The 23208-nt window shown below is 36.8% G+C and overlaps 1 protein-coding gene across 48 annotated transcripts in view; it reads right to left on the bottom strand.

The window, feature by feature from the left end:
* camk2g2 (calcium/calmodulin-dependent protein kinase (CaM kinase) II gamma 2) overlaps positions 1-23208 on the bottom strand; it is a 57523-nt gene that overhangs the window by 5700 nt on the left and 28615 nt on the right. For 4 of the 48 annotated variants that reach the window (XM_042736753.1, XM_042736768.1, XM_042736762.1 and 1 more), the window contains exons 4-17: positions 21435-21489; positions 20797-20862; positions 17628-17700; positions 14910-15012; positions 14172-14255; positions 13942-14036; positions 12380-12502; positions 12025-12108; positions 11554-11596; positions 11230-11292; positions 8303-8343; positions 4873-4950; positions 2657-2701; positions 2221-2275 (exon numbers count right to left, since the gene is read on the bottom strand). In XM_042736753.1, coding sequence (XP_042592687.1) covers positions 2221-2275; positions 2657-2701; positions 4873-4950; positions 8303-8343; positions 11230-11292; positions 11554-11596; positions 12025-12108; positions 12380-12502; positions 13942-14036; positions 14172-14255; positions 14910-15012; positions 17628-17700; positions 20797-20862; positions 21435-21489 — 1008 coding nt within the window. Of the gene's footprint in view, positions 1-2220; positions 2276-2656; positions 2702-4872; positions 4951-7517; positions 7551-8302; positions 8344-11229; positions 11293-11553; positions 11597-12024; positions 12109-12379; positions 12503-13941; positions 14037-14171; positions 14256-14909; positions 15013-17627; positions 17701-20796; positions 20863-21434; positions 21490-23208 lie in introns of all 48 variants that reach the window. The other 44 variants (XM_042736754.1, XM_042736771.1, XM_042736765.1 and 41 more) reach the window with 23 other exon arrangements.

The raw sequence follows: 23208 nt of genomic DNA, 5'->3' as shown, positions 1-23208 counted from the left end.
TTTCTTAAAAAAAAAAAAAAAAAAAAAAAAAAACTTGGGTCTTCTGAGGGTTAGGTCCCAATATATTGCCTGACCATCAAACTTAGATTAGTGTTAAGTAATGAATGATCCTAAAGCTCTACTGACCCATTAAACCCATGCTTGTGTTTCTCAGACGGAACAGAAGTGATTAAAGTAAGGTAAGGTTTTATTATCTAACAGCCCTCTAAAGAAAGTCTAGAAGCTCCGAATAACTCGGAGTTTAACAAAAAGACTGATCTGAAGATGAATGATGCCAGGGTTGTGTACAATTGAATTGAACTGTTGTGTAATATTGCTGTGTGCTGTAATGAACCACCATGTGACTCTTTCAGACAACATACTGAGATGTGATACTGAGGCTCATAAGCTGATTTTCTGAAGGGGTATTTGTTGCCTGTAAAGGTCAGTGCGGTAAAACTAATATTCCCACAGATATTGTGGACATTCATTACTTGAGCACAAAACTTTGTGATTCATCAGTGTCATGGTAACTCTGGCATTCACAGCACGGCTCCTTTTCTTAGCAAGCTTGTGCTGATTCATGATAGCAATCAGTCTGTCTAACCCTGTTTTGGTGCCTTATACTACAAAATACTGTAGCTGCTGCTGTTGTGACCAGCAATGTATCTACAGCTGACGAGCTGGCTGTCAATGCACACAAAGCAATTATCATGCTATGAAGGTCCTTTCACCGCACAGGAATAAATCTCACTGTCAATCATTCTCTGCCTGTATCTGTATAATATTTATTCCCTCTGGCCCTCATTACTACTATTTCTCTTTAAGAGTTGGACAGTGTACAACACCTTGACCCTGTTTACACCTGGAAATAAAGTCTGTCCAAAGCATTTCATGAACCTTTCAATGCAATCACATTCAGACGCAGTCAAAAAACATTGAATTAGTAGCATAACCACCATGTCAAATGCAAATATACAAACAAATACATAGAGCTTATCAAATTTGGTAAACGGAAACTCAAGCGTACTTGGTTGACACGTGACAACCTCTGTTTAACATACGTGATGTGCAGTGATCAATGTTTATATGTGAATAAAAGCCTAAATTAAGTCTGTTCATCATATACAATGACCGTGTCTCTCTAAAAGACTTGAAATAAATTGCTCAATTCAAATGGATTTCTTTTACCAACTTTATGAACTCTGTAAAGCGTCAATCAACTTTGGATGTAATGGACTTTGCACGGAGGGACAGAAATCTGTCAGGTTTCATTAATAGTATATTTATTTGTGTTTCTGAGATATAAAAACAACATGAGGGTGATTGAATACAATACACTCACAGCAATTCATAAGTTTTATATTTTGGTGAATTGGTGGCAAACTGGTTTGAATTCTTACAATCTCATTCATATATTTATGTGTGATCTGCTTAAGCCCTTAAGCCATTAATGGTTAGGTCTGGGGTGAACCTTCATACTTGTGTTTTCTTCTAAAAATAATAAATTTCCATAAGAATCACAATGTATGTTTTGATACAAAATCACAACCTTGTAAAACAGTTAAAACAAATCGATATTTGGTGTGACCATTTTTTAAACAGCACCAAATCTCTGAGCCACTTTAAATAGAGTTTTAAACAGTTTACAGGCAGGTTGTTCCAAACACATTGAAAAAATTGGCAGATGGTATCATCAAAACAGAGTTATGAGCTCCGCATTTTTGAGTCCATCTGGGATTACATGAAGACATAAGCAACTGAGACTGTCTAAATCCATAGAACGATTTAGACAGTCTCAGTTGCTTATGTCTCTTCATGTAATCCCAGATGGACTCAAAAATGTAGAGCTCATAACTCTGTTTTGATGATACCATCTGATGTGGGCCTTGGTCAAACAAAAATCTCAGTGGATAATTACAATTTGCAAAAGGAATGTTTGGGAATCTAAAACTGATATTATCTACTCACACACAAAGGCCAAAGATACAAATGGTCTTGAGAGCAATGTTTTGTGAAGCATCTAAGACTTTTGCACAGAACTGTAGTCACAAAGTCACAGACCCTGCCTAAAAAAATCTGTTAAAAGACAGATCTAAATATCAGGTGTAACAGGGCCCTTATTACACTAACTAACAGCCTTTTTGAGTAATATTTGCACCAATACACACACATCCCATTCTGTAGATCCCAGAGAACAAGAGAAAGACATGCAGAGTACATGAGGAGTTGATAGTGTACCTTTCCTACCTTTCATGTCCTCCTCTTCTGTGGTGTTACAGCTCTCTGTAGACCCCTGTTGCGAGAGAGAGAGAGAGAGACAATGTGCAAGATGGAGGGATGGTCGTATGAAGTGGGAAGACGGAAAAATAAGTATAGAAATACAGGTTTGCAGACAGGGTCTATAAACCATGTGGAACAATATACAGCGCACACACTGTGAATCAGCAAATACACACACATAAAGAATCACCCGCAAGCACAGATATACCCCAGCACACCCTCACATACAAACAGAGCTCTCACAGGAACACACCAAGCCCTGCACAATCCAGCCAACCCAGCATGAGGGCAAGCCCCCTTCATTTAAATCATATTTGTGGAGGTCTGGGGTTGTGGCATTAGGAAGTGGCTCAAATGACTGGTGTTCAATGCAGAGCTAAAAGAGGTGGCTTACCTTGATGCCATCGGCTGGATTGTGCACGACAGTGGTCTGTGGTTCCTGGGGAGGCAGGAGAGAGTTTACCATGCAAGGCTGAGGCAACTCCACAACTAGCATGATGAGCCTACACTACTGTTATGACTGTCAGCAGCCAGAAGGTACATCAAACACTGACACTGGAGAATTCTGCATGAGTTCCTTAAGTTAATACTATGTATACAGAGGCCCCAAAATGTATTTTAGCACTTATTTTACACTTATAAATATTAATAAACAATATAATGCATGATATAATATACAACAAGTGATATTTGGTATAATTTGTTTGACATTCACAAACAAAGACTAAAACAAACAAACAAATAAACAATCAAATAAATGTGCTGTTTCTTTCAAATAAATGCTACTTGGATTAATGTTTTGTTATATCATGTGACACTAATGTTTGAAAACCAGAAACATTGAAATAAATAAATAAATAAATAAACAAACATGCTATATTTCTTTAAAATACACGTGACTTGGTTTGGTGTTTTGTTATATAATGTACATGTTCCGGTAACGTGTGACAAACAATCAATTAAAACAATGAATAAAGCAGATTAATTATGTTTGATAACCAGATATAACAATTAATAAATAAAATACAAATAAAATAATTCATGTACTTTATTTGTTTGTTGTAGCATTGTTTTATTTGTAATAAATGTGACTTGTTATACAGTATTTCTTTAAAATAAATGCTACTTGGTTTGATGTTTTGTTAAATCATGTGACACTAATGTTTGAAAACCAGAAATATCAATAAAAAGAAATAAAAAAGAAATACATACATACATACATACATACATAAGCAAGCAAGCCTGTACTATTTTTCCTTCAAATAAATGCTACATATGATGTAGGTGTCTAAATACTTTTTGAGGCCACTGTATACAATAACTACAATGTAACGAAGGATATTATACAAAGGAATTGAAGGTCAATGGAAATGCAAGCAAGGATTGGATACAGTTAACCACAGCAACACAGTGGAAGAGGAAGTAGTCATTAAGCTTGACGAGTCTCTCTCCAAGACCAACCCCAGTCACCAGCAGCACACAGACATAACAGAAATTATTAACACCACACAAACAGTTAGCTTTCAATGCCACATGTTTTTTTTTTCTCCTGAAAGCACAAAGCATTGATCCCACCTTTGCACATACACACCCCACATACAAACAAACGGTCTAGCGCACTAGATTCTACTTTATTTCCACCACCACTAACACAACACCCTCTAATAAGCAACCTGTCAACGCAGACTTGAAGATGCAGTCCCTAAAAGCTGAGAGCCAATTACAGTTTCATTCCCTTTGATGCAGTTCAGACAAAACCCTTCATCGCCTGTCAGCCTGAGCGACTTCAAGGTCTGGGCGGTGAGCAGGATGGGCGTATTGGTCAGTCACACAGTGTAGCATGAGGACAGGGACACTGTAGTGTCCAAACGCCTGAGACCTTACTGAAGATTGAGAAGAAACTGACATAACATGAATATGGAGATGAAGGGCAAAACCAAACACTGAGATATACTGAAATTAAATTAACATTATATCTCAATTAAATATTTTGATTTTAAATGGTTTTTAATCTCATTTTATGCTGATATTCTAAAATTATCTCAGACGTTTAGACTTTTTCTTCATGTCCTCTGAAGGCTGTACCAGTAACAGCCATTCGTCAAAGAAGAAATTACCCATAATGCAAAGTTAGGGATTGCATCTTCAGAACAAACAGAACAGCTCTGCTTCCTGACATAAAGTGATCCTGTTTTACCCTTGGAGACTCGACTGAGATTAATACAAGGTGCAACCAGGCCTTATCTACATTTCACTAGCCTAAAAAAAAAAGTGTTATCTAACTTTAATATGGCCAGAGCAAGTTATTTGAAGTTTTTTTTTTTTAAAGTACAGGGTTTGTCTGTTAAGCTGTCAAACTTCTCCTGCGAGTTTGTTTGGGTAAAATAGGAAGTCAGAGAGAAATCCACAGGCACAAACCAGATGTTTTAGTTCAACTCATTAAAAACCATGAGCAACGTCACACATCTTCATCTGAGTGGATTGAGCGATGGGTGGTGGAAGTCAAAACAACAGGTATGGGACAAATAAAGCCTTTTACCAAACAAAGACTTGAGGACTAAGAAAAGGAAAGACTATGAGTGAAGGAAATAAAAAGTTAAGATGAGGTACCATTGGTGCAGTGGATGATATGCTGCTGTCTTTGGTGCTGCTGCTTACTACACTGTTTTTGTTGTTGTTTGTCTGTGGCTGGGGCAAAAACAAAAAAAACAATGACAACACAAAATGATTTCTGTTCAGTGCCATTCAAGAACCGACAGCCTCAGCTCGTACTTGACACGTCGAAAAGCCACAGTACAGCATGTAAGGGACCTGTATGGGTAAATTTGCTTAGAAGTAAGAGAACACTCACGTAACGTGCCCTAGAGCACCTTTAATGACACACTTTTAGCTCTTCTTGAATTAATGAAAGACGTTCAACTGTATGTGCTTGTTTTAGTGAGAGGTTTGCTGATTATACGGAATTAAACTACTAATGGTGGATAATAGCACAACAATGAAAATAATGAAGCTATTTCCATGCATCTGTAAAAATCACATGACAGTTCTACATAAAAACAAAGATAAAACATGGCGGCTGTATAAAAGGAGCCAGTAAGCTTCCTTTACATGGTTATGTTCTTTATAATTAAAACATTTCAATAATCCTAAAATATGACTTCAGAAAATAGTTCATCATTTTTTTTACACTGCTAGTTTTGTGTTATTTAATAATAATAATAATAATAATAATAATAATAATAGTAAATTCAGTAATTGTTTATGTAATCATCTTTCAAACATCTATGTGGAGAGAATTTGTTACAGTGTTGATAAATGTGTCAATATATTTCCATATATTCATGAAATTGATATCAACAGTTCCTCCAGTAGTAAAAAACCCATCAAGATCAAAGAAATGTTTCAAGGCTACAGATAAAGTGTTAGGTATTTGAAGAAATATTTAAATATACTAAATATTTTATTTTTAAATATATACTATATTTAAATATATTATTGTACTATTTTGTTGGCACAGTAACAACTAGAGGCCAATGTTACTTTCATGAGGCCACAAGACCCTGATAGTCCACTAGTGCATGCAGTGAAAAGCTTCAGCACTCAGACCTCTTACTCTGTGAATCAATGCAGGGTACAACTTACAATTAAAAAAGAACAAAGTCTGACTCTAGGAAAGAAAGAAAAGAGGTGGCGGTAAAACAGAGATGATTCTTGTCAAGAATCCTTACAGAAAGATTCAACAGGTTAACAAACAGTGAAGCAAAAGAGCAGCCAAAAGTTATCCATCCCAAAAGTTCAACAGCCATAAAGAAAAGATACTTTTTTTTTTAAGAAACTGCTTTATTCAAAGATTCAGTCTTCATTGGATGAAACTAGCCTCCACTATATCACCCCATTGCTGAAAAATGTCAATTTTCTATTAATTTAACATTTTTAGATGTTTACAAAGAACTTCTAATATTTTGTCAATATAAAATATATTTTTTAAATATTATATTATTATTTTTATAATACTATAATATAATGAATGATAAAAGCTTTCGAAAATGTTTAACGTAATAGAAGATGTTAAAGATGATTTTTGCATCCAAGAGTCTAATTGGAATCAATTAAACTACGACTGGGTGACCTTTAAGTTTATTACATTTTATTATAGATTAGATTGTAGTTTATTATAGATTTCAAGACCACAAATAGTTCACTGGAAAAGGACCAGGTCTGCTTGATTATACGGAACATGAATGGCAAGAGGGGAGTAAAACTGAGGTCAGGATGTGTACATGTCCAGACCTGATGGTGAAACTCAAGACATGAGAAATGGCAATTTATGCACAAACTCCTTGATGGTTTTTGTTAGATAATAAGCACAACTGAGCTTCCCCTGTGACGAGGATGAAACAGAGCTGCCATGTCTAACTCACAGACATCAACTGCTGCTGTAATTTACTTTCAATTGCTTGATGACAGAAGAAAATTTGTTTATTCTTCAGGGGGAAAAGACACTGAAATCCATATGGATAATTAAAAATCATTTGAACCAAAAAGATAAATAGAAAAAAAAAGAGAGATGTCACTTTTAAAAAAAATTGTAACAAGGGGCTCTTTACTTGTTAGGACAAACCTGATGTCACAGCCACTGCAGCTATTGCCATGGCAACAGAAATCGCCTGGCGCACTATGGACTGTGGGAAAAAGAGGAGTTCCAGTGAGAGAAAGGCTTGTTTGTCTGTCTTTAGACAGTCTGTTCCAATTGCATTTAAATTATCTTTATTCAAGAGCACCAAGTAAGAGCCCTTTGTCCACTCTGAGCGATCTTCAGCCTTGGTCATAATCAGTATGCTACTGATTCTAAAGGCTCGTGAAAGTGGAGAGGGTCAAGCTGGAGGAAGCTCACAAGGGTTATCAGGGCCTTGCAGAAGACGGACCAAACTTACGTCAAGGAGAAACCTCTCAGACAAAACCCTGGTCTGGCTCACCAAAAAAGCACTGAGATGCAATGGTAATGAAGAATGAGCTTACAATATACAGTAAGCGTGTGTATGTAATAAAACAGAGTTGAACAGGTGAACATGACTCTGTTAATGTTTGATGATCCTATGACTCACAAAATCCTACAATGAGACAAAAAAGACCCAAACAAACTCTCGAGCATCTCAACCAAGAAAAAAAAAAAAAAAAAAAAAAAAAAAAAGAGCCAGAGAGTGAGAAAGTGTTGAGGGAGAGTCAGAAAAAGGGAGACACGGAACAGATCTCACCATCAAATAAACACTGGAGCTTGACTTCCTTTTCTGAACAGGGTGAAACAGAGGAGGGCAAAACAGGGAAGCATATAAACAGGCCAGTGAACACAGAAAAAAAATAAAGCTGCTAGTTAGATCCCACAGAGAAGAAAGAGAGAGGAAAAATAAACAACCACAAGAAGTTGCAAAGCCATGTGTGATGTGACAGGTGTTTAGTAGCAACAGTTGAAAAGTGTTAAACTGCTGAAATCGATTTATTGACTAGATGACTAGACTTGTTTCATTTCAAGCATTTGCTTCTGGGTTGCTTGGTGAAAGGCTGACGATTCACTGCATGCACAGAGACGGCACAGGGTTGAGTAAGTCTCTCTGCTTCAACACATGTTGCCATAACTCAGGACTAGCAAATGGGCAAATGTCAAAAATGGGCTAAATATGTTGAATGCTTTTGGCTTGGGCCCTCCTCGGGGGGATATTATTCAAGATCACACTGAAATATATCAACCTAATAAAATGCAAGCAGCTAATCATTTGGAATTAGAAACAGAGAGTGTTTAATCATTTTGGTTTATGCAAACCATTTGCTGGTTAGCTTGACTGTCAGTTCTGTTTATAATATGCCCTTAATAGAAGGAAAATAAATATGACAGGAAAAATCTTGTTAACATAAAAAACTGGAGAAGAATTGCAAGTGCATTTGTTTATGATACACAAATATTATATTTTATAATTACAATGCTGATTCAAGAACTTTCTGTAAGTAATGAGAAAGAGATTTATAAAATGTGTGTGGGGCTTACCTTCACGCCATCAGACTTCTTGTTCAGTAAACTTTTGCATGCTGAAAGATGAGAGGACAGAAAAAAAACAAACAAACAAAAAAAAACTTAGAAATGCTCAAACATTTGATGATTTGACTAGTTAATGACATATGAATGTTGCTTGATTTGTGTATAAAACCAGCGTTGGTATTACTAACTAAAAATATTAAAAAAATGGTCAAAATAAAACTTACAAATATAAATATTAGATTAAAAAATTCAATATTTCCTTCGTACTAACTGAAATAAGTTTAAGTTCAGGTACTAAGTTACTAAAATTATATAAATCACCATCTATAATATATCTATACTGATTAACAAATAAAACGAATAATACCACAAAAGCACAAAACAAAATGAATAAAAACAAAAAACTAAAATAAAATATGAATAAATACTATGATATTATATAAATAATATATAAACGAGACACACGACCAGAAAAACCATCCATAGGGCTGTGATAATTCACTTATTTCCAGTGAACAAACAAACGCCAAAGCCCTGGTACCATATAATGTGGCTAGAAGATCTGTCCACCAAGAAACATTAAAGACCACCTCAAGTTTGATATGAAACATATTTCATGAACACATCTTACCCTGTGTTCTCATAAACAGAAACATGGTTTGAAAACGAAACAGATCTAATAAGAGTGAGACACAACGGCAACACATATGCACAAACAAAAAGATACAAGGACACAAGTAGACTTTCTAAGTATGATCTACAAATTCCCTTACCTTTGAAAGTAGATAGAGGTAGGAAAGAATGCATAAAAGGAAAAAGGTAAGATAAATCAATCAACAGATTATTAAAAAGAAAAATAGCTGTGGCAAACAAAATAATCAAGCAAATCAAAGCAAAACTAGAGGATATTCTGTTCATGCTGGGTCCATGCTGTGCAGAGGCATCTCCTGTCTGGCCTGCTGTCATCACTGAAGGCATTTCTCCTGCACAAGACTCCATGCAGATCTGACAAACCAATGCCAATGTCTGCTTCAGTTCACTCTAGCACAAGTGCTGATTCATTAGAGTACAAGTCCTTTTTTCCTGACCCGTTCAGCTGTTGTGCTCCTAATTAAACTGGTCTCGTAATTAAAATTATATAATGGGGTCAAATGAGTTTGTGTGCTGCACTTGTTGATAGTATGGAATGGATTAAAAACTACTTTAGCATGAGTTAAAGAGATTAGCGGTGGACCGATAAGAGTTTTTTTTTTTTTTTTTTTTTTTTTTTTTAATAGTCAATGCCATTTCCAATAGAGAGAGCAAGGTGGGTGATGGCAAATAAAGTGCTCCTACATACACCACTGTTCAAAAGTTTGGGATCAGTACGTTTAAATAAAATTAATATTTTTTTTCCCAGCAAAAATGCATTAAATTGATCAAAAGCCTTTTACATTGCGTCAAAATACTTTTATATTTCATCATTCAAATGCTGTTTCTCATCACACTAGAATTTTAATTTCTGAAGGATCGTGTGACTCTGAAGACTGGATTAATGACTGCTGAAAAATCAGCTTTGCTATTACAGAAATAAATATGTTAACAGAGAAAACAGAAAGTTATTTTAAATGGTAATAACATTTAACAATATTTCTGTTTTCTGTATTTCTGAACATAAGAGACTTCTTAAAATCTTACAGACCCCAAACTTTTGACCGGTAGCACAGATAATGCAATTCTGATGATAGGAACTTACACAAATTTGCTAAAATTAAATGAACTCATAAGTGGGCATCTCATTATCGGCCGATGCTTTCAATATAGTCAAATAGCAGCTAATTTAATGGCCTGGCCAATAAATCAGTCTCTGATTATTAAATTATATGTACTTCTGAGGATTAAATAAACAGGTGCAACTGTTAAGTAGCATTGAAAAGCAATAAAAGCACTTGGCAGAGCATTCACAGACATGCCACTTTCATTAAGACGCATATGAAGAGAGGCAAGAAACTAAGAAATAAACATAAGCAAGACAAAAGGACATGTGGATCCTGTTGTTTCGGGTCCTCCATGCACAAAGACACCCGAACACATGCTGAAGGGTGTTTCTGAAGCACGCCACAGTGATCCCAGTACAGTGGTTCTTCTCACTAAGTCTTTCCTCAAGGGCATGCTAATACATACATGATGTAGACATTCATAATTAACAACAGGCAAATGCATGTCAGCATCTACCCACAATTTCATACCAGTGCAGTTGGTTTACCAAAAGCCGACCTGACTTTGGACTGAGGTATACAAGGAGAACGAGCCACCTTAAGAAACCATCAACATAAAACAAGGAAACTAAATCTGTAATGCAACTTTTAAATATGACGCCGTTCCTTAAGGTGACTCTGGTCAAAATACCTCCACCACAGCATCCCTGGACCATCACCAAAAGTGCAAACCCATAATGCATTATGTTTCCAGAGAGACACCACTTGGAAGACATAATACATTTTTTGTGATACTCTTCTTACCATCCCAACCTGCTGACAACAACACAAAACATCTTCTGACAAGTTCACAGCACATTCAGTGCAGTGCAAAAGTCGCCACTGACAGGAAAGGGCTCTTTCATCCTAGACTTTCATCAAAAGTCATGAAGCACAAAGAGATACGAATGTGCCTCAAGGTTGAGAGTGACTGAATTTCAATTATTCTTGTTTTACATTTGTCAATTTGCAAGATATGCTTTCACTCAAGATTTCTACTCAGTCAAATTTGAATTTAAATATTCTAAATTCAGTCAATGAACCCAAACCCTGGAGCATGTGTTACATATTCTCCGCATGGCGAATGGCCTCTCAGAAGAGTTTCAGTGCCCGTGCATTGGCAAGGGTATAGCAGGCTCCCCTTGGTCACATGCTGAGGCTGAAAGTGGGCAACAGCCCCCTAGTGCCCATCTCACGTACCTTCTTGTGCCAGTGCAGCTGTGCTGGTGGTGGGGGCGGCGGGGCTGGTGTGCTGCCGACCCACTATTGGACAAAAGAGCACGCTGTTTTGGAGAGGCTGACTCAAGGTAGAAGCTCAGCCTTTCCGGTATCACAAAAAACTTACCCAATTTGTATCCTAACAAAGCAACCTAAAGCAAAGCCCAAATGCCTCAACGCAGTAAGGAAAGTGGGGCCAGATTACAAAATCAAAGTTTTGAAAGAACCTACATAAACATAGCATATTGATTCCTCAAATTTATGCACAAGTCTCACTTGTATGTCTGAAGCTAATAAGACATTCACCTGAGAAGTTCCTGGACACCAGCATGGTAGTCAAAATCGCCCCCTGCAGGAAACACAAATGCTATTTTAGTATCTTATCTAGAATTGGAATAAAATTTACAGTGCTAAGGACAAAGTCTTCAAACAATCACAGATTTGGATAAAGTATTAATAAAGGGTAATACGAAACAATAAGTTTGAGTTTGTTAACATTAGTTAATGCATTTAGTGTCAAACTAACAATGAATAACATTTTATTAATTTAGATTAATGTTCAAGTATGAATTTACAGTTTGTTTATAATACACCGACTAATTTGAATGTATACTTAACACTTGAAATGTAAAAAATGTATCGGTATATGCATAAATAACATTAACCTATATTAGCAAATGCTGCAAAAGTACTGTACTTTGTTTAACCATGTTAGCCAAAGCATAAACTAATGCCAACATTTTGAACCTTACTGTACTGGAAATGAATGAATCAGACCTTTAGCTTTCTGCGGGCGTTGAACTTGCGCAGACACTCAACGGTTTCTTGACGATGCATCATGGAGGCGACAGTGGAGCGTTGCTAAGTGGGAAAGAGACATCAGTCCTTAAGACAAATCTTTATTCATATACGTTATGACAGATTGTATATAAAACAAATTGGAAATAAAGTCTTATTTGATATTTGTCATCAACCAAACAGGCTAGCAGGTGTTCACTTCATTGCAGACTGGAGTGTAAGCTGTATGACATTGTGCCAGTTGTTGGATGTAATCGTGAAAAGCTAAGTAACAACAATATAAATCAGCCTTGAGAGATACAATGGAAAGTGCTGGGGGTTTAGGTCCACTTACGCAGACCCACGGATGTTTGAGCGCTTGCTCAGCCGTGATCCTCTTCGCTGGGTTGATAGTCAACATCTGGTTGATGAGGTTTTTGGCCTCTGCGGTAACAGTGTCCCACTCTGGAGAGGGAAACTAAGACATAAAAAGACAAAAGAAAGAGAAGACGACTGACTTTTCTTGAAATACAGTGAGGTCTACAGTGAAAACCTGTGCTTTGTTTTATTTAAACCTGGAAATTCAAAGAAAGATTTTGAAAGAATTAAAACAAAATAATAGTATGAAGGAAAAGGGGGACAAACCAGGTACTAAGACATGAATGTTAAATCAACTTTATATTGATGCTAATAATACAAACTGCAATGAAAACCTGTGTATTACATTAGGAAACAATGAAAAATAGAAGCATTTTCACTAGTCTCAGGCTTTTGTATGTAATAGAGCGCTCAAATGTATACAGACATGGACAAACACGCAGATCAATGGCTTCCATGGACTGTAATGGATGTTAATAAGATTAAAGCAGAGCAGCTACAACGATGGATGGAAAAGTGGTGTTTTCCACCTGGATGGATGAAAATGCTGAAACCAAAACTGGCCTTCGTAATCACATCTCTCCCACACCGCAGCACTCAATCAATTGGACAATGCCACTATGCAACAAACACACTATACTCCAATGCACTTAGAGAGCCTATCAATCTGGACTAAAAGGGATGGAGAAAGCACAAATGAAATCAAATTAGTGTGAATCCATACTCTGATCATGCTAGATTGTTTACTAACAGCAGCTCTGAGCTACAGCTGGTCACTGCAAAAATATGACACTATGCCATCTGCAAGATTGTTGTAACCTCACATAAGCTATATAGAATAGTATTAACAGGAAATATCCCACTCTAAACTGGTTTTCCTTTGGGGTTTGAGGAGGTGACGATGATGATGATGAAGACTTCTCAGTTGTATGTTCCTTTCCTGAGCTCTAGAGGAGGGGGCTGCCATCATTTATTATTGAGTAACTCTGCTCTCTATCCCAACCAATTAAATATTAAAGGCTTCAATCTGGGTTTGCCACTCTGGGTCGATGTGGTGGCACTGAAATCTCTGTATGGGGATGGCCATGAGAGCATCTCTGTCAACATGCTGATGGGCAATAAAAGACAGGTCTAATAAAAGAGCTTTCACTTTCTCTTTCTGGTTGAGCTGAGCGTCGCTTAAAGTGGGTTACAAGCACTTTTTTCAACAAACAGACCTTTTGTTCGACACACCTGTTTTGTATACGCTTGCTTTAATTACATCAGATATGCGAGCAATGCAAAGTGAAGAGTGGAGTTGCACAATTTTGCCTGGAGCGAGGAGTAGGTTTTAAAGTTTACCCAGGAACTGGGTGACCCAAGGTTCATTTTTACAGGTTTTCATTATTACAGTAACAAAAGATTTCAACCAGTGACTCCAAACTTTTGGATGGCAATGTGGATGTGAACAAATGTTCAGGTCTGATTAGATCTAAAACAGTCATTAGATTATAAAGCAGTGAGAGCTCATTAAGGCAAAGAGTGAGTGTGATTACTCACGTCATAGGCTCCAGCCTTGATCTGTTGATACAGTTTGTGCTGGTCCTCGTCCCAGAAAGGAGGGTAACCCACCAGCAGGATATACAAGATCACACCTGCCCAGGACACACAAATTGGTAACTTCATACTAGTACTGGTCTACTGTTCTTCCAAAGTAAGACACTAGAACAAAGAGAGTCTTTAAATCATTTTAATGTGGACACACTAAATAAAACAGGTGAAAATCTTACCACAAGCCCAGATATCCACTGGTTTTCCATAGGGGTCCTTTCTTAGGACTTCAGGGGAGAGGTATCCAGGGGTGCCTGCAAAACCTGTAAATCCAGAATGCAATTACAAACATGTAATATCTAAAATAAAAAAAATCTCTTTGAAAATCAAATTTTGAGCAGTATAAATAAGGCAACAACATTTCAGTCTGCATTAAACAAATTAAAACACCAAAAAAGGTTTGTTTTGGAAAAAACAACACTTTCTTATAAGGCTGTGCAATGTGAAAAAGCATATAAAAAAATTTCCATGATGTTGGACAAGCTTAATCCAATTTGTCCACTGGCTTTGTCGTCTGTGACCTTTCACCTGGTTCAAGTGAGTAGTCTTGACTCCAAAAGGATAGTAAACATTGAGAAAACTACTCCATATTTCCCAAGAGCACAGAGTATAACCACAAGCTGGCTACTCTCCAGAGCTCTCTTGTCCCACAAGAGCCACAGATGCCATGGAGAGCAAACAGAGCAATAAGAAAAGTCACTGCTGGTTGAATGAGTTACATGCACCAGTGCCACCTAAATGAGCGGATGCATTTTCAGGGCACTGAATATTTGTTTGAAAAAACAGAGAAATTAATTTTGCCTGAATTTGAATTTAATTCAACTCAATCTTGCATCAGGATGAACTAGAATGGGCTTGAAGCCAAATCCCTTTAACAGATGAGGCTACCAGTTGAAGGAAAAACAGAGGAGTCTTACCGAACCAGGCCTGCTGATCTCCCTGCACCTCGATGGCAAGGCCAAAATCAGCCAACTTCACTGCCGCCCCCTTCATCTTACTGGCCAACAGCAGGTTCTCTGGCTACAGGAGGACACATGACAGAGAAAAGGGTAGGAGAGAAGAAAGTAGGAATAGTGAGAAATATATAAAATGAGGGAGGAGATATTGTGATTTTAACATTAAAACAAAGCTGCAGTGTTTTCACAGGGCAAAAAAGGTCTACTGACTATTGTCAATAGTGCAGTGATGTATGTAACAGCTCATACAGAAGCAGCTTTCAGCTGGTCAACGCAGAGTTACATGATAAATTGGAACCTGTTCCAAAATCTAATAGTAAGAAATTTTTCACCCTCACGCAAAATTCCTAATCACACAGATTCCCACTGAAGTGACTGGATTAAAATTAAAACAACTTGTTTTGAATGCTACAAGTATTATTTATATACTAATATACAGTAGAACATTTTGGATTAGCTTTTATTTTTATATTTTCACTTACATTTTTTTTTCACAGACAACTGTTAATGTTACCACAGCTACATTATTTTATACTATTTCACCTAAATTTAATAAAAACTAACAGAGCTTGTTTTGAATGCTACAAGTTTATTAAGGCATCACTTTATGATTAAAGATCAACTTTAAATAAGCATTAGATGACAGAAAAAGGTAATTCAAATATAAAAACAGGGAAAATAAAATATCCAGTAGCACGAGCCAAAAGAATCATGAAGTGCAATCCACAGGAATTCAATCCCATATGGCTGCTCATTTAGTCTGTGCATGATTATGCTAAAGGTTATCAAGCCTACTGACGGGGAGTTTAATCAGCTGTGATCTGCATAAAAGGACGTAAACGTATCCAGCATGTTCTATGAGGAGAGTCTTTCATCATCACATTGCAGGAATACTGAGATCCGGACTTGAACTACAGTGTGCATCAAGTGAGAGAGACAAATGTGCGCATGCTTGTAATGTGTGTGAAAGAAAAAGAGAGAGATTGCATTTGGTGTCTATATCTTACTGGTGTGTGTGTGTGTGTGTGTGTGTGTGTGTGTGTGTGTGTGTGTGTGTGTGTGTGTGTGTGTGTAAAGCGGATGGATAGCTGTGACAGCACGCTCATTGCTCTGAGCTGCATAATTCATGAAGAGACAGAGAGGAGGGCTTGTTATCTCATGCTTCGAGAGCAGGGGTGAGCTGCTCTCTTGCCCCGCTGTCCTGCACACCCCACTGCCTCTGAATGCTGCAGGCACAGCCCTGACCCAGACACTGCACAGTCATCCTGCAACAACTGCCCCAACACGTTTATAGCTAGATTACCTTCCTGGACTGGCGAATGATGTAAACTAATGAATATTCATAAGACAAGCCAAAACAAGATTGGTAACTCTTGCAGCAGATACACCATACTGAGATGCACTCAAATGTTTTAAAATGGTTTTGAATTTATTTTGAGAAATAAAAACACTGAAAAATGCTAGGCATCATATCCTAGTATCAACAAAAACGATCAACAATAAAACAAACTGCAAATCATTAAGATTATTATTATTTTTTTTGCTTAAATTAATGGGCACATTAATTTTAGTAGTGTTATTTTAGTATTGTTTACAGTATATAATATAATAGAATTTAGTAATTATTAATTACAGTAGGTTTTATATTTTTTATTTATTTTATAAAATAATGTATACAATTTATAAATCTAATTTATAAAATCTCATTTCTTAAATCAATTACTGAAAATACGTTTTTAATAGTTTCAATTTTAGTAAACGATAACAACACAATGATACATTTTATCTGTCAACTTCATTCTTACATCTTCAATCAAATCCAGCCCCTCTGTCCCCCGCAGTGCCCCTGTCCTGCAACCCTAGGGAAGGACTGTCTGTCTCTTCCCTCCTAAACACTCTTTCTCTGTCTAGCTCCTGGCTCGACTATTCCTGTGACTGTCATAACATTTCCTTTTCATCCTTGTCTGTCTGTTTTCAAGAGATCCGTCTCTTTCCCTCTGATGAATCAGAGGAGGTAAAACAACACGCTCACCATCATGCCATGATTTTGCAGCCACCATGACATCATCTAGGTTTCCATAGCAACCGGCCTGCCTCCAGTACTCCTCTGTCTGCCTTTACTTTTAAAGAGGTGAACTAATATGGAAAGCAATGGTTCGGGGTTCGACACATTTTTGTCCACCACATGCCACCAATCTATTATTTATTTCATCAGTTATTATTGTAAGAAAAAAACACTTGCACACAAACACGCACACAATTTCACCTTCTAAACAGACTCTGTATCCCCACATCTTCTTATAGATATAGTAAAAGAAATCATTGTAAAGTCTGACGAGCGAAGAGGAAACAGTAATACAATATGAGGTTCAGATTGAATAATGCCATTTAAAAAAAAACAAATCTCTCCATTATCCATTAAATGCTCCTTTGTTGGCTTTCTGCATTGTGCTTGTTATCAAATGACCCCTCGGGATTGGCCACAGCTAATCGGCCGTGCTCTGATGTCAAGAGAAAGAAATAACACAATCAAATGACATACATGTCCACACAGCGTTTAATGTTGCAAGCACGAGTCCGAGTGTGTGCAAATGACGCCACAGAGTTGCCAAGAGGAGGAGGGTTTGGATGACGCAAGCTCCCGTATTGGCACGTTGCCACAGTGACGGCATGACTCACCTTGAGGTCCCTGTGCACAATGTCATGCTGGTGGATGTGGCTGACGCTTTCCAGGATCTGATTGATGCAATGACTGAGAAACAGAGACAGGGAGAAACAGAAAGCGGGGAGGAGGAAAAGAGGGTTGGATTAGGGAGAGAAACCCAGGCATTAGTACAAGGATCTAACTCCAGATAGAAGACTGGGCGCAAGAAATCCAGCTGCAGAATCTGGCCTGTGCAGACAGACTGAGCTTTGCACAAACAGAGAAATACTCTGGTTTGTTTTGTCGTTCTCAAAGCTGCCAGAGAAGCTTTCCAGGATAGGAATGAAAATACATTTACCATGTCATCCAAATGCCAAAACAAATTTCCTGAAGCTGAATGTTTGTGTGTGTTCACTTAAAACAGAAACAGTTCATTTTAAAATTGTAATAATATCACAATATTACTGTTTTACTGTATTTGTGATCAAATAAGTGCAGCCTTGGTGAGAACAAAAGAGAAAAATCTTACCAACCCTTACTTTTGAACAATAGTGTATATATTTATCCCAGCAATACAATATAGATGTGCATTTGTTGCTCTGACAGACTTGCACTGTAGAGGTCTTTCCATAGACAGTGAGAGGACAGAAATAACAAGCACCGGTGGAGCAGGAATGCTTATAAATGCAGCGAGTGGATCAGCTCATTACAGAGCTCTGAAACCTGTTCAAAAGGTCGTGACCTGAGGACAGAGGGCGAGTTGGGTGGGGATGACATCTCTCTGAAGGTTCTTTTGTTTGTTTGGTAGAATACTTGAAAAATAACACATTTCTGAATATTTCAGTTTATGTAAAGAGAGAGCAAAAAGAGAGAGCTTGCAGAAAGCCAAGCAACGGCGGTCGAGTAAAGAAAGTGCCCCATTAGATATTCCCTAAAGCTCTCTTGAGGAAGGATGGCGAGGAAGGCATTTCTTGTGTCCAAATTTGGCAAAATCTGTGGACTGCATTCCATTCCATCCCATTACGGAGGCACTTTCCAGTAAAAACTCTCTCTGTTCTCCCTTGATGCAAACTCTCAGAAGCAGCCTTCATGCTGTAAGTCTGGAGAGTTTCTTCCAAAAGTAAATCGCAAAATGACACTAATTTTGTTGTTTCGGCTTAGTGCTGAATATGAAGTGGAAATGGACTGAAGTGCAGACAGTCAGCTTTAATTTAAGGGGATGCCTATCCCGGCAGCAGGTTAAAAATAACACCACATTGCAGGCCAGCTACCATCCCTGTTAAAGCACTGAGAGTATTTACATAGCTTGACATTATTTGAAATAAAAATATCATGTTTAATAATTAGTTGCGTAACCCTGGCATTTAATGATTGTCTTGCTGTCTGGGAGCAAAGGGCAGCGTTAGAGACAGAACAATTTTTCTTCTTGAGGCCTTACAAAAGCAGTACAGTGATGGCTGCAGAAAGTATTATAATGGTACTTCGACTAGAGAAAAAATATGAGATTGATGTACCATAGTGTGTGTGTGTGTGTGTATATATATATATATATATATATATATATATCTATATATATATATATATATACATACATACATATATATAGTATAGGTCAAATGTTTGGAAACATTACTATTTTTAATGTTTTTGAAAGAAGTTTCTTCTGCTCATCAAGCCTGCATTTATTTGATCAAAAATAAGCCTGCATTTATTTGAAAAAAATACAGTAATATTGTGAAATATTATTACAACTTAAAATAATAGTTTTCTATTTGAATATACTTTAAAAAATAATTTATTCCTGTGATGCAAAGCTGAATTTTCAGCATCATTACTCCAGCCTTCAGTGTCACATGTAACATCCAGTCTATCACATGATCATTTAGAAATCATTCTAATATTCTGATTTATTATGAGTGTTGGAAACAGTTCTGCTGTCTAATATATTTGATGAATAAAAGGTTAAAAAGAACTGCATTTATTTAAAATAAAAAAAAATCGAATAATATATATTTCTAATAATATATTTTCTTTACTATCACTTTTTAGATCAATTTAACACATCCTTGCTGAATAAAAGTATTGATTTTTTCTAAAAAAATGAAAGAAAAAAAATTACTGACCCCAAATTACTGACCAGTAGTGTATATTGTTATTACAAAATATTTATATTTTAAAAACATAGCTTCTTTTTTTTTACTTTTTATTCATCAAAGTATCCTAAAAAAGTATCACATGTTGTGAAAAAATATTAAGCAGCAGAACTGTTTCCAACTTTGATAATGAATCATCATATTAGAATGATTTCTAAAGGATCATGTGATAATGATCCTAAAAATTCAGCTTTGCATCACAGAAATAAATGATAGTTTAAAGTATAATAAATGTAAAAACAATTATTTTAAATATATCACAATATTAAATTTTTTTCTGTATTTTTGATCAAATAAATGCAGGCTTGATGAGCAGAAGAAACTTCTTTCAAAAACATTAAAAATAGTAATGTTTCCAAACTTTTGACCTGTACTGTATGTGTATATTAGTGCTGTCAAATTATTAATCATATATATATACGGTGTACATTTATTATGTATATATAAATACACACACATACAGTATATATTTTGAAAATATTTATGTATATATTTATATAATGTATTATATATAAATATTTTTAATACATAACACTTTTTCTTAAATATATACATGCATCTGTGTGTATTTATATATATATATATATAATAAATATAAGCAGTGCATGAAAAATAAAAAAAAACATTTCATTACTAAAAATAATAAATACTAGTAAATAAGATACACACACACACACACACACACACACACACACACACACACACACACACACACACACACACACACACACATTACATATATGATTTATACAAATCATTTTAATATGCTGATTTGGTACTCAAGAAACATTTCTTATTATTATCAATGTTGAAAACAGTTGTGCTGCTTAATACAGTAGTTTTGTGGAAATTGTGATACGTTTTTTTTTTGTGTTCTTTGAAACACACAAATGTCTTTACTGTCACTTTTGATCAATTTAATGCATCCTTGCTAAATAAAAGCATAAATTTATTTCTAACTCAGTGATCCCAAACTGACCCCCAGTAGTGTATATTATATATAAGTGTCAACTAAACACTGATATAATTTTAGGCTAATTTTTAAACTTACCTTGCATCTGCTTCACTGTAATATTCTCTTGCGACGATGTCTTCAAACAATTCTCCACCAGTCACGCTACAAGAAGAAATACAGGCTTTATCAACAGCTCAAGTATGGAGAACCCACAGCGGTTCCAGTCAGCTATAAACTATAAAGAGCACGAGGCCTGTAGAGGAGTATATGGCTAATGGAGAGTTTTATCACCACGGGCCGGCACTTGAGTGTTGGGTGAGCGCTATCAGAGTCCTAATGATACAAGAGCCCCGAGAGAGGGCCATACAGTCACAGTCTACACACATACACTTACATGTATGTCTTGCTCTCACACACACTGCAGTTACGCAGAGGAGTCTACACCTCAACAACACTGATAATCGTTTAACATGATGTCAACATAACTTAAGCAAAGGAGTTCAGAAATAAAAGTATTCTAGGCTTTTTATGGTACAGAGAAATGGGCCTACTGGCTAGAGAATAAAGTTAAATTGTCATACTTCAATTACATTTTCCTGTAATTAACACAGTTAATTAACAGTTAATTACTGCCGAACAAGGCTGAAAGGAAGTGGAAAGTGTGAGTATACAGGCATCAGTGCTGTTTTACACAGAAGTAAGATGGAAGATCAGTGTCTGACTCAGATACTTACAGGTCAAAGACCAGGTAATGAAAGCCTTCTTCTGCGATACTGTCATGGAGACGCACTGTTGAGGGAAAACAGAAAGAGAGAATGAGGTAAGAGAGAAACAACATAAGCAGGATGAACAGAAGGCGCTTTTCTCCTTTTCTTGACCTGCCCATGAAGTCATCCTCATTAGTTCTTTTTCAAATCCCATCCTTGCTGCCTAATGCCTTTTAAGGCAGCATCCTAGCTGAAATGAACCTCATAACTGACCCATCTGAAAACGCCTTTCCAAATGCTACACAAATAAAACTCAGCACAGGACAGTGGTCCTTCTTGAATCGAAAGCCCCCATTGTCTCTATAATATTGAATTCAAAATAAAAATTTTGCACAATAAGGCCGAGCTGTGAAAATAAATACATTTGAACTTCATGCCCACTATAAATAAAAAAGAATCACAGCTGACATCATTCGTTCCTCTTTGCATTACTGAGGGAGCGATGGCATTGCAAGTAAGGCAAGGAACATTTGTTATCCTGATTGAAGGTAATGAATTTGTCATCGGTAGTTACAGATTTGAAACAGTGCACCTGCCAGATCTCACTCACGCAGCCATTAAGAGACCCTCGGCTCGCTCTCATTGTGTGTGGGTCTGTGTAAATGACAGCGTGCATTAATCTCAGCCATGTGAGGGAGGTGGCTGTGCTAGAGGAGGGCAGAGAGGGTAAAACAGAATTATATTATCTCCACAACCACCCAGGATCACCCGCAGCGCTGACACAAACACACGCGTTCTGACAGGAGGACTGTGTTTTAACACAATTCAGACTGAAGGTGCTGTGAACAGTGTTTGAAGGGAGAGAGATTTTAACAGAAAGCTGTGGATAGAGCCCATTCATGTTGTACTCCGATGAAGATGATACTCTCTGAACTTGTTGCCCTAATGTTTTTGACTTGAACTAGTGCTATACTTTACTGGTATAGCACTTAAATGGGAAAAAGGAATAATACTAACCGCGTCGCAAGAATGTGTGTGTTTTGCAGTAGTGTAGCTGTGAATGTCTCTAAAATATATGCATATACAAAATAAATAACAAATGTAAAATATATACACAATACCATTCAAAAGTGTTTTTTTTTTTTTTTTTAAGAAATGAATACTTTTGTTCAGCAAGTGTTAATTAGCCTTGGTGAACAGTGGAGCATTTTATAATCCTTTTTTTTGCTTAGCGGAAAAAGAAACTCTGCCAAAAAACACCAGTGCTGGGTGTGGGCTTTCACACTGTACTGAAGAGCTCCACAGGGATGCATTGTTCCTTTCTAACACAGTCACACCAAAACTGTATGCCTGAAGACATAGCTCTGGGTGAGATAGCAAGAAGAATGTATGTAGATGCATGTGGGTTATGTGTGTGACAGGCTTATGTCATTCTATCTGCTCTTGTTGTGTGTCTGTGGGCCGACGGCACTCATGCGTTCATATCTGCTGGTTTTATGAAAGAGGGTTTGTTGACAACAAACCCCACTATTGATAACTGTTCAAAGGCTGTAAGTTACCCTGTATGTATTGAGTAAATGTATGTCCAAGACAAAAGGAGAGGAAAAGGACAAGTGTGTTAGCTTGAGTCTTTGTCGCCATGGGCGATGTGCTCCTTAAGAATGCTCTCTCTCTCATACACACACACACTTGATTGCTCTTTTTGTTAGGAGTTTATTGGCAGTCCATGCAGAAAACATGACAACCTGAGAGAGAGAGAGAGAGGGAGGGAGGAAGAAAGGGCCGTTCAAGGCTAGACAAT

Source organism: Cyprinus carpio, chromosome B13 (assembly GCF_018340385.1).
Source record: "Cyprinus carpio isolate SPL01 chromosome B13, ASM1834038v1, whole genome shotgun sequence".
Taxonomy (NCBI): Eukaryota; Metazoa; Chordata; class Actinopteri; order Cypriniformes; family Cyprinidae; genus Cyprinus; species Cyprinus carpio.
The sequence above is the reverse complement of the archived record's forward strand: the minus strand, read 5'-3'. Positions and strand labels throughout refer to the sequence as shown.